A 13,284-nucleotide genomic window follows, 5' to 3' on the forward strand; every position below is an offset into this window, starting at 1 on the left:
CATCCTGCCCCTTTTATGACTGGTGCCGCCATGCAGTTCTTGTTGCTGTTTCTAAAAGCCATGATCGCAGAAGGCCTACAGACCGCTGAAATTCCCAGTGAATAATTTTTTTATTGGTAAGGGCCATGTATAGGGGCATAGTGTGCAAGAGAGGAGTGTCTATAATTTGATTAACGACGTCAATCCCATAATTGGCCAAAAATCGGTGGTGAACTACTTTATACCATTGTGACCTTCATGCTAGTTTGGTCATCTCTCGGGGAGACTTCCTGGCGTGGTTGCACCTTGACTAGCATAGCACCTCTAGAAGTCTTTTTCTAGATCAGGCAATATGATGGGCTTTGCTTTCAAGCCTAAAATGCTTGGTCACAGAGACAGAGTTGCTAAGCAACATTATGGAGCAACACAAGAATGGAAATCTGGTAATATTGTTCTTTCTGGGCCTTTTAAAAAAGTTTGTTGTTGCATGTCTCAAAGGCATGAGAAGATCAGCTTACAAAGGCAACTGATTTGCACTGCAAACCGCTTCTCCAAGAAATTAGAGCAATTGTAGTCTTCTGCATACTAAAAGTAAGGGCTCAGAGTTCTATTTTAAAATTAATTGTGCTGGAATTATGTCTGAGTTGGATACCTTTTTCATGGCATAATCGTCATGTCACCAGTTTGCAGCACTAGGAAAGGTAGGTACCACAGCGGTGGCCAACCGCCTTGCATGCGGGAGGTGCGGGGTTCGATCCGCAGTGCTGCCGGGCACCCACCGGTGACACAACATTGGGTACAAGCTTGACCTGGCCTGGTGCTCGGCTTAAACAGGGTGAAATTCTTTGGAAATGGGTCTTTGACCCCACCTTGAGCAAACGAAAAATACCTTGTGCTATGGCACTCTTCAGCCGCAGATGCCTCTGCACCATAAAAATTCACTATCATCATCAGGAAAGGTAGAGAGCTCTCGTCCAATCCGAGCCAAGGAAGAGAATAAATGGTCCCTCAAATATTTTAGCAGTGTTGTGATTATTTTTTAAACAGCTCAGGATGGTGTTTTGAAAGTACAGTGTTTCATTCACTGGTTGAATTAGCAGAGAAAGTCTGCTTGAGCTCTAGAGGCCTGCTGCAAAGTGGTGTGCTGCCATTCATAAACATGGAGTCATGCAGTCACTCCTGCACGCAGCAGTTGGACAGTGGTGCACTTTCCTTCCCAGTGATGGAGCCACCAGCTGCTGGGTAAGGGGCATGGGGGAACACATTTTGCAGCGCGTTCTGATCGGCTATGTTTCAAGCAACTTGTGAGATGGACTATAGTTGCGTAAAGTAAGGTATCCCTTCTTTCTGCAAGAAAGTTTTCCACACTTGGAGAATGCTACACATTTGCTTTTGCACAACATGGTATCGGACATGAATGGTCACAGTAATATAGTGAGCAGCACTTCTGTGAATTGCTGTCTGGAAGAGAGAGAGAAAGTACTTTATTTGTACCCTTCATAGAGTATTGGTGATCGAGTGAGGTGCAGCTTCCCGTTTCACCGTCTACCTCCCTCCTAGACGTCGGCCGGAATCAGTTGACATCCGGCGGCGGCCTGGGCTTGACCGATAACTTGTTTTTGGACTTGTTCTTCCTGGCTATGGAGGGAGGATTCCCATGACTCTCTCTTTCCATGTGGACTGTTTAGCGCTGGGCAAGCCCAGAGCATGTGATTTAGGGTTGCTATGCCTTAATAACAGTTTTTGCATTTGAAAGAGTGCACCTCAGGATGCCATTTGTGTAGGATGTACGTGTTTGAAGAGGTACCCGTCTGCAGTTTTCGCCACAGATTACTTCTTCCTTCTTTGTGAGAGATCTATGGGGGGGAGGGAGGGTTCTAGAATTTCTCTGTATGTGGTTAAGTCTCGCTTTTTAGACAGGGAGTAGTCTGCCTGTGATGGGGCCCGGAGTGCGAGTCCTCGGGCGATCTCGTTCCCGGTGAGTCCACTATGGGTGGGTGCCCATATTATGCTAATTAGGTCATGGTTACATTCACCTTGCCTGCTTGCAGAATTTTGCTGGCCTCTTTGGACACCTTACCGTTGTCATAGGCTTTGATTGGAATTTTAGAATCGGTGATGATTATTCTGGTTGATGGGTTTGTGATTGCCAGGGCAATCGCCGCCATCTCTGCTTCCTCTGGAGAAGAGTGGCTTATGCTACAGCTCGAGATGAGCTTGCCTTTGTTGCTCACTACTACTGCAGCGTAGTGCCTTTCTGGGTACTCTGCCGCACCGGTGTACCCCTTGTTTTTGGAGAAGGGAGCTTTGGAGTCTTCGGACTCTGCTTCTTCTGCGTTCCTCGTTGCGTATGGGGTGCATGTTTCTTGGAATGGGGGGTTCTCTTAACTTGTTGGCAATTTCTTTGGGGATGGCGGCTATCTCCTCTTGCGATTCTGGGTTTTGGTAGCCCAGTTTCCCAAGGATGGATCTGCCCGTTTTGCTGCCAGTTAGTCTGACACATTGTGCCGCGAGTTTCGCCTCGCACATTTCCTGACACTCCTAGGTTGAAGATCGTCTCGGTTGATGTGCACGCTGGTAAACCTAGGGCTGTTTTGACACCTTTCCTGATGACGTCTACCTTGTCTCTCTCTGCTTTAGTTGTTCTTAAGTATGGGATAGCTTAGGTGATTCGGCTAATGATGAGAGAGTGGACAAGCCTATGTTGGTTCGCATCCTACAGCCCCGCGTTTTTGTTTGCTATCCTCTTAATAATAATAATAATAATCGGTTTTCGGGGAAAGGAAATGGCGCAGTATCTGTCTTGTATATTGTTGGACACCTGAATGGGAAGGGGTAAAGGAGGGAGTGAAAGAAAAAAGGAAGAGAAAGGTGCCGTAGTGGAGGGCTCCGGAATAATTTCGACCACCTGGGGATCTTTAAAGTGCACTGACATCCCACTGCACATGGGCGCCTTTGCCTTTCGCCTCCATAAAAACGCAGCCGCCGCGGTCGGGTTCGAACCCGGGAACTCTATCCTCTGGAGAAGCCTGCAACCTGCAAGTTTGGTTGGTCGTGGCTTCTAGTCTGTTGTTTCGGCATTTTTCCCATTTTGTGGCATCCACATACCCAGTATCCTGATCTTGTCCACCGTTGGGACTGGGGTGTTGTTGACCAGGAGTTGGATATTGACCTGCTGCTTGCTCATGATTAGCATCTTCGATTTTTCCGGCGAGCATTTTAGACCTATGGGTCTCAGATAGCTTTCCGTTTCCCAGATTGCCCCTTGTAGGGTGCCTTCTATTTGGCCATTGCTCCCCCCTCTGTCGACCCAAAGGGTGAGGTCGTCAGCGTAGAGAGTGTGGCAGTGGCCCTCTAGCTTTCAGAGTCGTTCTGGCAGCCCAATCACTGCAATGTTAAAAAGGGTAGGGGACAGCACCAATCCCTGCAGTGTTCCCTTGTTGCCTAGCTTAATGTTTTCTCTTATTGTTCTCCCGATTTCTATGTTCACTGTTCGGTCCGTGAGGAAGCTTTTGATAAAGTTCTATAGCTTGCTTCCTACATTTAGGTGATTGAGGTGTGACAGGATCGCCAGGTGTCTGACGTCAAACGCTTTGCTGACGTCCAGTCTCACTATGTCTCTCGAGTTGCTAGTCTTCCTTTCCAATACTTGTTCTTTGAGTTGTAGCATGACGTCATTTGTGGACAGTTGTTGTCTGAATCCAACCATGCTGTCTGAGTAGAGTTCCTTACTTTCCAAGTATCCGTTGAGCCCATTCTGTATGACGTGCTCCATGAGGTTGCCTACACAGGAGGTTAACGATATTGGCCTAAGCTCGTCAAGTTTGAGTTCTTTTCCTGGTTTGTGGATGAGGACTAGATTTGCTTTCTTCCACTCCCCGGGTATCTCCATCCATTCCCAACACTTTTGAATGAATGCTGTTAGTTGCTGGAGGGAGTTGTCATCGAGGTTTCTAGGCACCTTATTGCCGACTCCATCCGGGCCAGTCACGGTTTTTCCGCTGAGCTTGTTTAAGGCAGCTTGGACCTCTCTTATGGCGATTGGTTGGTCTAGCTCCTCGTTTTCACCGCTACAGTTGGGGAATGTTTCGGTGTTTGTTTCCCTATGTACCTCTCTTTTACCTGGTTCATCATATCCTCCTCCGATACCTGAAAATTGTGTGTTAGACTTTGCATTTTTCTCCTGGTCTCAGCTTTGGTGTTGTCTGGAAGACATTCATTGCAATAACAACTCAAATGCGATTTCATTACACAAATGTCCCAAGTGCCGCGTCCAATGTTGCCATAGTGAATGCAAGTGCACAGTGGTGGGCATGAAGTATGTGACACAGTGTGGGTGTGTTAGTGCTACCTCATAAATAGGTTTGCGATTCAGCCATGCGAAATACAGAAAATCAAATACAGTATATGTGCACTGAATTGAGGATTTCATACAAGGACCCGTTTGGTGGCAGAAACACCAAGGCCGAGTGCCAACCAAGGTGAATAAAATGAGATGCACCAGCTAGTTAACTTGATCACTGCCATACTCATTTATTACATAACTTGTGGATACACATCAACATGAATGTAGTCAGCAAAAACAAAAAGCACAGGACTGTCAGGTGTGTCACGGCCATCGTGTTACACCGCTTCAAAAGAAGACTGCAGCTAGTTGCAAGCAAGAGAACATGTAACGGAAAAGGGGCAAAAACGAGGTATCAAAACTAGGACGCTTAACTCTCTGCAGTGAATTTTAATGGAGAAGTTCCTTAAATGCTTTCAAAGCCTAGTGTCCTTCGCGGAAAAGCGGTTAAAGCACAGAACATCAAAAGACACAACTATAGTTTATTTTTATTTTCCTTCCTTTGTACATTGTCGACCTGCTTGTACTACCTTCCTTCGTTCCTTGTAACATCACTTCTTTTTCGTTCTTCCTTTCAGAAGCAACAGCCTAAGAAAAGCATACCCAAACAGTTCAGCACACAAACAGCAAAAGCTGAAACGTACACACCCCTCGATGCAGTTAATGCAGTGCGAACAATGGCATGGGACATCTGGTAATCTAGCTCTCTCTCCAAAAACCTTTGAACCCTTTCTCAGAACCTTGGAAAGAACCCAAACAGTGAGAGAGGCAGGCACACAAACACAATGCAACAGACACACACATCAACAACTTAAAACACTTGGCATCAGATGCTGAAAGCCTCGACACTTATGGAAACAAGCACCTTTCATCAGCAATTGTAACATCAGCCTATTTTTTGTTTCTTCGACATCAATCGCCCCTTTCTTTTTTCTTTTTTTTTTACTATTGGATAAGGCGACGAGGGGATATCCCCATCACCGCCATACACAGGCTTGCTTTTGCTGTGATAAGTTCAGTGGAAAAAGGCGCAACATATGTAGAAGAAAAAGAAAATAATAAAGGCATAAATACACTTCACTCTCCACATACACACACAAGTGGCGAGGAGTAGGTAAAAAAGAGGGGGGGCTCCAGAGGTATTTCGAGTGAATGCACCGACCTCGCCCTCCCCATTGCCGTCCCTCTCTGACGGTGCAGGAAATGCAAGTTTTGCCGAGAGATGCGAGGAGGAGAAACTCAGCTAATGTGCCAACTGTTGCCAAAGGGCCCTGATGAGACGACAGTTCTCTGTGGAATGCAAAGTTGCGGCCGTGCCGCGAAGGAAAACGATTGGCACCGCGACGATAAGCTTGGCCACAGATTGGGGAAACTAGACTTAGGGGAGGGACTCTCGCAGGGACGCAGTAGGTCAACAGAAAAGTTACCCATTGTGGTAGCAGACTGTTTCTTGTTTTCTTTTTTTTTTTTGTCTCGAGCGGGCTGGCATCATATGTACAAAAAGAGTGTGTACTCGAATGTTGTGTGCGCTTTTCTCGAGACATCCAACAACATGAAGGCAATGCAGTAATGAGGAAGAAAATGGGAGGTTGCCAAAATAGAAAACAAAACCAACTCATGAAAAACAGTCAAAGAGTGCAAAATGATAGAGAGTTCTCAGTGTCCCAAGATATATCCGAGGCAGCTTTGTAGTTGCAGGCCATTTTCTTGGAGTTGTTCGCTTCTTCCATCCCTGCCCAACTGCACACCATTACTGTCTAGAGAAACGCTGGAATTTAGATTTTTCGCTCGAACCGCGTGCATCGCGATGACCGCTCGACCATTCTGAGGGTTCCATGCCCCCAAACTGTATCTACTGCTACTTGGACGACGCAGACGCTCAGCAGGGCGCCCTCAACTGCCAGCGACTTCGGAGTGCACCGGCTTGCTAAGAGAAGAAGGCAGCGCATGAGAGAACGAGAGTCTGCGCTACTAGAGGTGCACCTCGAAGGCCTTCACAGCATTGGGCGCCACAAACGGATTGGTCGTCACGGGTGCGGCCTTCTGCGTGGGCAGTGACGCCCACTCTGCATCAAAGGGGTCCTGAAAGGCGGAGCTTGTGTCCGCTGTCATAGGGGGTGTGGCGCTTCCTGTGAGAGGCGGAGTCTGCGGCTCCCTGGGCCAATGGGAGAAGAGCGTCCCAGAACGCGTGGGGGACACCAGGCCGTCGGCGGCGCTCAGCGACTGGCTGCGCAGCTGTGGGGCGCCGACCCGACGGGGCGGGGCATGGGGAGGTGCTGCCAGCGGGGCAGGACTCTGTCTGGCAGGGGGCGGGGTCGGCGAGGTTGACGAATGTGTGGGCAGGGAGGCCAGCCAGGCATCGGCGCGAGAAGAGTCAGCCCAGGGGTTGCCTGCACAGCACATATTAGATGCAGGTGCCAGTCAGGCATGTTGGGAGTGCAGATTAGGACGAAAAATTCAGATGGCTAAAAGCTTACTCTATCCAGTGACCCGTCTATTTTGAGCAGGCCTCAAACTGGTCAGCGCCTACACAATGCGCACAAGAACAGTGATATCAAAGCTAATATCACTGGACTCTCTTCTCCACTGCAAGCAAAACATTGCTGCAGTGGAAATTTGGAAATACTGGCAAAACTGTGAATTGCAAGTACGAAACATAAGGCATTATTGGGATGAAAAAATGGTCAAAAAAGATGGAGACACAGAGGATGGATGACGCACAGTGGGCTCATCTGAGCACTTTTTTTATCCAATACCAAACAAATTAGATCAGGTATATTTTTATCATTTGTTCCAACACATCTACAAATACCGGCTGTATAATACCATTCCAGACAATTCCTCATCACAGTATCGCCTCCGAACACACAGGAAACTAGTCCCTAGGACTCGTACCCACTACGGGAAGCAGAAAAAGAATTATCTAGCACCTATTGTTCTAAATAATTTTTCGGGTGATCTTGATTTTAGGATTTCTCTCAAACATTTTAATGCAATAACCAAATGCTACTTGATGCAAAATGATGTGTTTAATCCTTAAAATTTCGTGCACTGACGTTCTGACACAATCTTAGCATACCTAACAAATGCAGCTCCTATTTAGTCTCTGATCAATATTACTACCATTGAACAGTCTTGTACGTTTCACCTATTTATTTTCTGTGTGCAAACGAAGAGTGGTTTTATGTCATATTTTGTTGCTCTGCTGTGATCACGCTTCATGCACCCCTTCTCTTTTTTTTCGCATTTTTTTTTTCGCACATCGCGTGTATGGGATGCATTAAAAAAATTGGCCTTCAAATCTTGAAAAAAAAGTGCGGTCCTTACACACTGTGTTTATACAGTACTTTCCGGCACTGTAGATAGCACACTATGAAGGCTGAAAATACTGTGTTAAACGTGAATGCAATGCCACCACGATTGCAGCAAGCGTATCGACTTTACGAGCGCGTCAAGGAAAAAAAAACATGAATGTAATATGAGAAACAATGCTGCAGTACAAGGAAAGATTTTTAATTATTTTTTATTTTACGGGCACATCAATGAAAAAAAAAGAACACGAATGTAATGTGAGAAACAATGCTGCAGTACACGGAAAGATGCTTAGAAGTTTACGAGCAAAAGTACCTAAAAAAAAACGGATTTCATGTGCCCCTTCTGTTTCAAAAAAAGCTATGAAAAAGATTAACGGATAAGACAGACGCATGCAAAGTCCTGCCATATCATACATAACAGCAAAACTTGTTCCAGTCGCTCAACCGCTGTCATGCCTCCTGAATGCCAGTGGCTGTTTCCAGCAACGTTTAAAACAAGGCACAATGCCCTCATTCATGGTGGTGTTTCCATTGCATGTATGAGGACTTTGCAGTGGAATGGAAATCACTTCCCTCCAGATAGACAATGGGCAAATTTCATGACCAACAACGACCGTAGGACCTATCGCATTAAACTGGCCCCAAGACTGCACCACTGTGTCGACTCACTTTGCTGCACAGGTGCAATGGCAGCCTCCTGCGGCAGTGGTGCTTGCTGCGGCCTGGCCGTAGCGACAGTGGGGGGCGGCTTTTCCCTGAAGGGGTCGTCCCTGGCCGAGTCGCTGAGCAGGCTGAGCCCCTGGCTGACCTGCTGGCACATGGCGCTGATGCTGTCAGGTCTCTCGCTCAGAGGAGAGGACTCCGGGATCGGAGGCGGCACTGCGAAACAGTTACCGGGTTCAAAGAGCAGGGGCTGGATTCACCTCACAGAATTTAGGGCAGCTCTGGAGGTATTCAGAACACCTTGGGATGATGATGGCAGTCTCCAAGTCCTCTCTCTCTCTCTCTCCCAACAAGTGGAACCATTTTAAAGCAGTGAGAAACAAACAATTCACAAATATTTGGGGATTGTATTCATTACACGGGGTAGAATTATAAGTAAAATTTAGGATTATAACAAACAAAATATGTAGCAGGTGCGTCCAATATGGGAGCACATATGCAAAATTAGATGACACCTCAAACATTGTGGAAGACAAAAGGTTTCCTTTTCTCTACTAAGGTAACCTCAGACATGTGTGAATGTCATAACACTTGAGTGGGTTCCACAATCGCAACATCACACACAGGCTATGGAAGCACACACAGAACTTCCTGTAGCTACATCTCAAATTTCAGCTGTAATACAGGCCACCATTTCACCAACTGTGGGGTTACCCGCAGACTGTTCGTGGCTGCTGCCTACTCCACGCCATGGCTCACCTCATCCTCCTCAACACCCCCCTGTCCCCACTAGGGCGGGCACCTGCTCCCACAACCCCTGACCTTTCTTACTGCTCGGTCTCCTAAGTGGTCAGCCATTAAAGGCACCCTTCTCAGTGACTGCTGCATGATTTCCATCTCTGTCCCTCTTCGGATCCACATTCAGCATCAAAGTAGAAGACTGGGCGAGTTGGTATGTTCTCATTCTGAAAACAGCGCACACAAGACAGGGACGACGTAATGAAACGACAACACGAGCGCTGACTTACAACCTGCTGGAAGCACCGACTTACGAGCTCTGACCTACAGGAGTTGTAAGCCAACGCTCGTGTTGTCGTTTCCTTACGTCGTACCTGTCTTGTGTGCGCTGTTTTTAGAATGAGAACATTCAGCATACTGACTGGCATATCTTCCGCTCTCTCCTTTCCTCCGCCTCCTTCACATCCTATGAGGAGTAGACTCATGCCCTTCTGCAAGCGTTCCTCATCCTCTACTTACACAGAGTCCAGTAAGTATCCCACTTCCAGCCCCGACCCCCATCTCACCCGTCTGTGGAAGTGTCGCGAAAAGCTTCTCTGGACAGCCAGACTCCAACCCCGTAACCTCCAGCTCCATACCTCCCTTTTCCCGCTCCAAGACGATATCGTGGCATATTGTGCCTCCCTCAAGGATTCCTGATGGGCTGCCCTTTGAAATGATCTTGACTCGGTGCTTCATCAGAAATCAACAAGGAGCCTTTTTCGAGCCCTGCTTGGTACTGCTCCCGCCCCTGCTCCAACCCTCGCTAAAGCCCTGGCTGCACAGTCCTCTAACGAGGTCTTTGCAACCCTTGCAGACCTTTACCTTACCCTGCATACACAGGCTGCAAAAACAGCAACCTCGACGGCCCTTTCACACTCTGCGAGCTTGAGGCTACACTTGATGTGCTCCCGGTGAAGAGGGTATCACTTATTCTATTCTCCGCAACCTGCCTGGCAACGGCAAAGAGCGTTGTCACTGCTTGGGAAGGAGGCTCCCTACCCTCATCGTGCACTTCCTCATTCATCTCCCTCATTCCAAAACCCGGCGGGCCACCCGCCCTTACCAATCTTCGCCCCATTTCTCTGACCTCTTATGTCGGTAAGACAATGGTTCGTATGGCACTCACTAGGTCTGGCCGCCATCTGGAGGCTTCTAACTGGCTTCCTCACACCCTCATCGGCTTTCGTCTCCACATGTCTGCCCAGGACCTCTTCAGCACACTTCCTTCACCTGTGGTAGCTCCCAACCCTTGTCACAGTCGATGTCTACAAGGAATTCGACTGCGTCTCTCATGACCACAGCCTTTCCTATCTAACACCCACTGTGGCTCCCGCATGTAAAACTACGTTCGTGCTTTCCTTTCTAACCGCAAGGCACGTTTCAGGGTATCTGACCTCACATCTACACCACATCGTCTCAGCAGGGGTACCCCTCAAGGTGCCGTTCTTTCACCTACCCTTTTTAATATTGCCGTGGCTTCCTTCGCTATTCAGTTGTCACCCATTCCCTATCTTCCATCACTTTTTTTTATGCTGACATCACACTGTGGTGCTTGCGCGGCTCTCCTGGTCATGTGCAAGACACCCTTCAGCAGGAACTGGATCTCGTCTCCTCCTTCCTTCCTTGACCAGGCGGGCCTTTCTCCCACGCCTGACGAGTCCAAACTTCTAAGCCATTCTGCCTATCAACGAGCTCACAACTCACAGATCTCCCTTACCCTGGCCGGTTCCCCAGTACCCAAAGTTTCTCAATGCTGTGTTTGTGGCATGCCTCTGCATGCCGCCAAGAATATCCGGTCTCTCCGTACGGCTTTTTCTACCTGTCACTCTGTCACTTACCTACTTCGCTGAGTCGTGAGGCCGTCTTCTGGCCTGTGGGACGTGCACGCATGTCGACTGGCTCATGTGCTGGCTCTTAATGAACTTCTTTAGTTCGTACCATATCTCTTCTTCACCCAGACCCAGATGACCACTCTCGCCACCAATCTCCACGGCCTCTATAAGCCTGCTCTCCACCTTCCCATAACCACCTGCACCGATTAACTTTATGTTATTGGTCTCTTCCATCCTCTTCGTACTATTTCTCTTCACTGTGATTGACAAGTGGCTTGCCTCTCCGGTGCAGCTCATGGACGCTAGCTTCTCAGCCAGGCTACTATTCCTCCATCCAGAAGGCCCCTCTTCCCTTTGCTGCAGAGGCTTCTAACCTCTGTATACTTCCTCTTCCTTGCTGCTGCCTCTCATCATAGTCACCTCTTCAATACCTATGGAGTGGCATGCACGGATGCCTCTTACATGGCTCCTTGCAGCTCCGGTAGCCACATCCTATTCCCCCCCCCCCCCCCCCCCCCCCCCCCCCCAACATTCTCTCGCTTAAGGTCCTCTCAATCATTCACGCCACTGAACATTTTCATTCGCTCTCACCTGTGCCTGACTATACCATCTGCACTGACTACCAGACATCATTCATCAAAAACACTTCCACCACATTTGTCCACGGAACACGAGGCTGTACTTGCATTGCCGCAGCCTTTTCCCGTCTTACTCTGATGGATCCCTGGGCACCTTGGAATTGACAGCAATGAGCCGACTAACCAGCTCACCCGTGAAACTCCTGTCTGGGCACCGTTGGTCCCCTGGCCAAGGCCCTTGGAGGGCGGGTAGAGACTGTCCCTCCGTGCCACCATCAAAGAGTATTACAACGCTCTGCGCCTTGATCTTAAGCTCTACCCTTACCCTCATCCTAGCCTTTCTGTGTGGGAGGCTCACATCCTTCGACAAATACAACTTAACACGCTTGTCACACCTGCACGGCTTTACCTGTACAAATTCTGTCCCGATCCTTCATGTCCCAATTGCCCAGCCCCTTATGCCAACCTCTCCTCCCACTGCCTATTCTCCTGCCCAGTTGCTGTGCAACCGAGTTGCTTTCCCACCCCCTCCCACGCTGTTGGGACCTGGCTGGACGGGCTTGGAGGTAAAGGTGAAGGCGAGCAGCGCCTGCTCATGCAATACGCCACCAAAGTGCTGTGCCAGACTGACGTCTCATACTACTGCTAAAAGCAAGGCATAACAGCCGCATCTTACCAGTACTCGTCTATGGGGCAGAAAGGTGGAAGCTAATGAAAAGGGTTCAACTTAAATTGAGTACAATGCAGCAAGCTATGGAAAGGAAAATGATAGGTGTAAGGTTGAGAGACAGGAAAAGGGCACAGTGGATCAGTGGCATGCCATGTAATGCAAAGGCAATATGACCAATTGTCGTCAAGGGTAAGTGACTGTATTCGGAGAGAAGGCAAGCGTAGCAAGGAGTGGCAGAAAGTTAGATAGGTGCATAGGGTTAAGTTTTCGGGGAAAGGTGGCCACACCTGGCATAGAACAGGGTTAAAAGTAGAGATATGACAGTCCTTTGTCCAGCAGTGGGCGTAGTCAGGCTGATGATGACCGTACAAATGGCAAGGGTCCTCCACTCCACTGAACAACGCTCAGCAGGTGAGATTATATGCCTTACAGGGCGCTGCAATGTCTTCAATGGTACCCACCATTGCTGAATCCATTGTGGTGCCGTGCACTTGGGGGCCCCGCGGGGGGGAAGAGGTCAGTGGAGGCGTCGAGGGACATGGCGCGCTGTCGCTCAAGCGTCGAGGGCAGCTCGTTGAGCCGCAGGGACAGCTGTCTCTTGAAGGGCGATGCCTGGCTCAGGCTGCCCAGGCCCCGGAAGGAACCCTGCCTCTGCAGCAGCGTTGCTGTCGCATGCGGCCGCTCGATCGCATATGGGTTCACCACCGCCTTGACGGGCGGGGTCTCGGAGGGCTTGCCCTCCTGGGGGTCATGGGGCAGGGCGGGGTCGGTCAGGGAGCCCTGCCGGAAGGAGCCCGTCCGGGTGAAGCTCGACGTCTTGGGATCCACACTCATGAGCACACTCTCCTTGTCCCGCTTCTGCTTGCGCTCCAGGCACACCGCAAAGGCACAGCCCACAGCGTGGCTCAGCCGCTCACCCTGCACGGCCAGGATTAGCCCCCTCTCTGTCAGAAAGTTACTGCAGTAGTCCAACGTTTTCAGGGGAATTTCCCAAGGTAGAGTAAGCAGGGAGTAATTACTCATTAGCAACTGCCTAGGTGCAGTGCAACAAAGAACATACAGCTAAAACTTGGTAATTTCTGTGAAAGCTGTATGTTTTTATTTGTAGCCAAATGGCCACATC

General features: G+C 49.0%; 1 protein-coding gene across 3 annotated transcripts in view; it reads right to left on the minus strand.

The window, feature by feature from the left end:
* Positions 1 to 4,487: 4,487 nt before the first annotated feature.
* The window catches only part of numb (NUMB endocytic adaptor protein), a 70,482-nt gene continuing 61,685 nt past the window's right edge, over positions 4,488 to 13,284 (minus strand). For all 3 annotated transcript variants that reach the window (XM_077666764.1, XM_077666763.1, XM_077666762.1), the window contains exons 4-6: positions 12,623 to 13,079; positions 8,308 to 8,517; positions 4,488 to 6,714 (exon numbers count right to left, since the gene is read on the minus strand). In XM_077666764.1, coding sequence (XP_077522890.1) covers positions 6,296 to 6,714; positions 8,308 to 8,517; positions 12,623 to 13,079 — 1,086 coding nt within the window. In that variant the 3' untranslated portion in view covers positions 4,488 to 6,295. The remainder of the gene's footprint in view (positions 6,715 to 8,307; positions 8,518 to 12,622; positions 13,080 to 13,284) is intronic.

Source organism: Amblyomma americanum, chromosome 5 (genome assembly GCF_052857255.1).
Source record: "Amblyomma americanum isolate KBUSLIRL-KWMA chromosome 5, ASM5285725v1, whole genome shotgun sequence".
Classification (NCBI taxonomy): domain Eukaryota; kingdom Metazoa; phylum Arthropoda; class Arachnida; order Ixodida; family Ixodidae; genus Amblyomma; species Amblyomma americanum.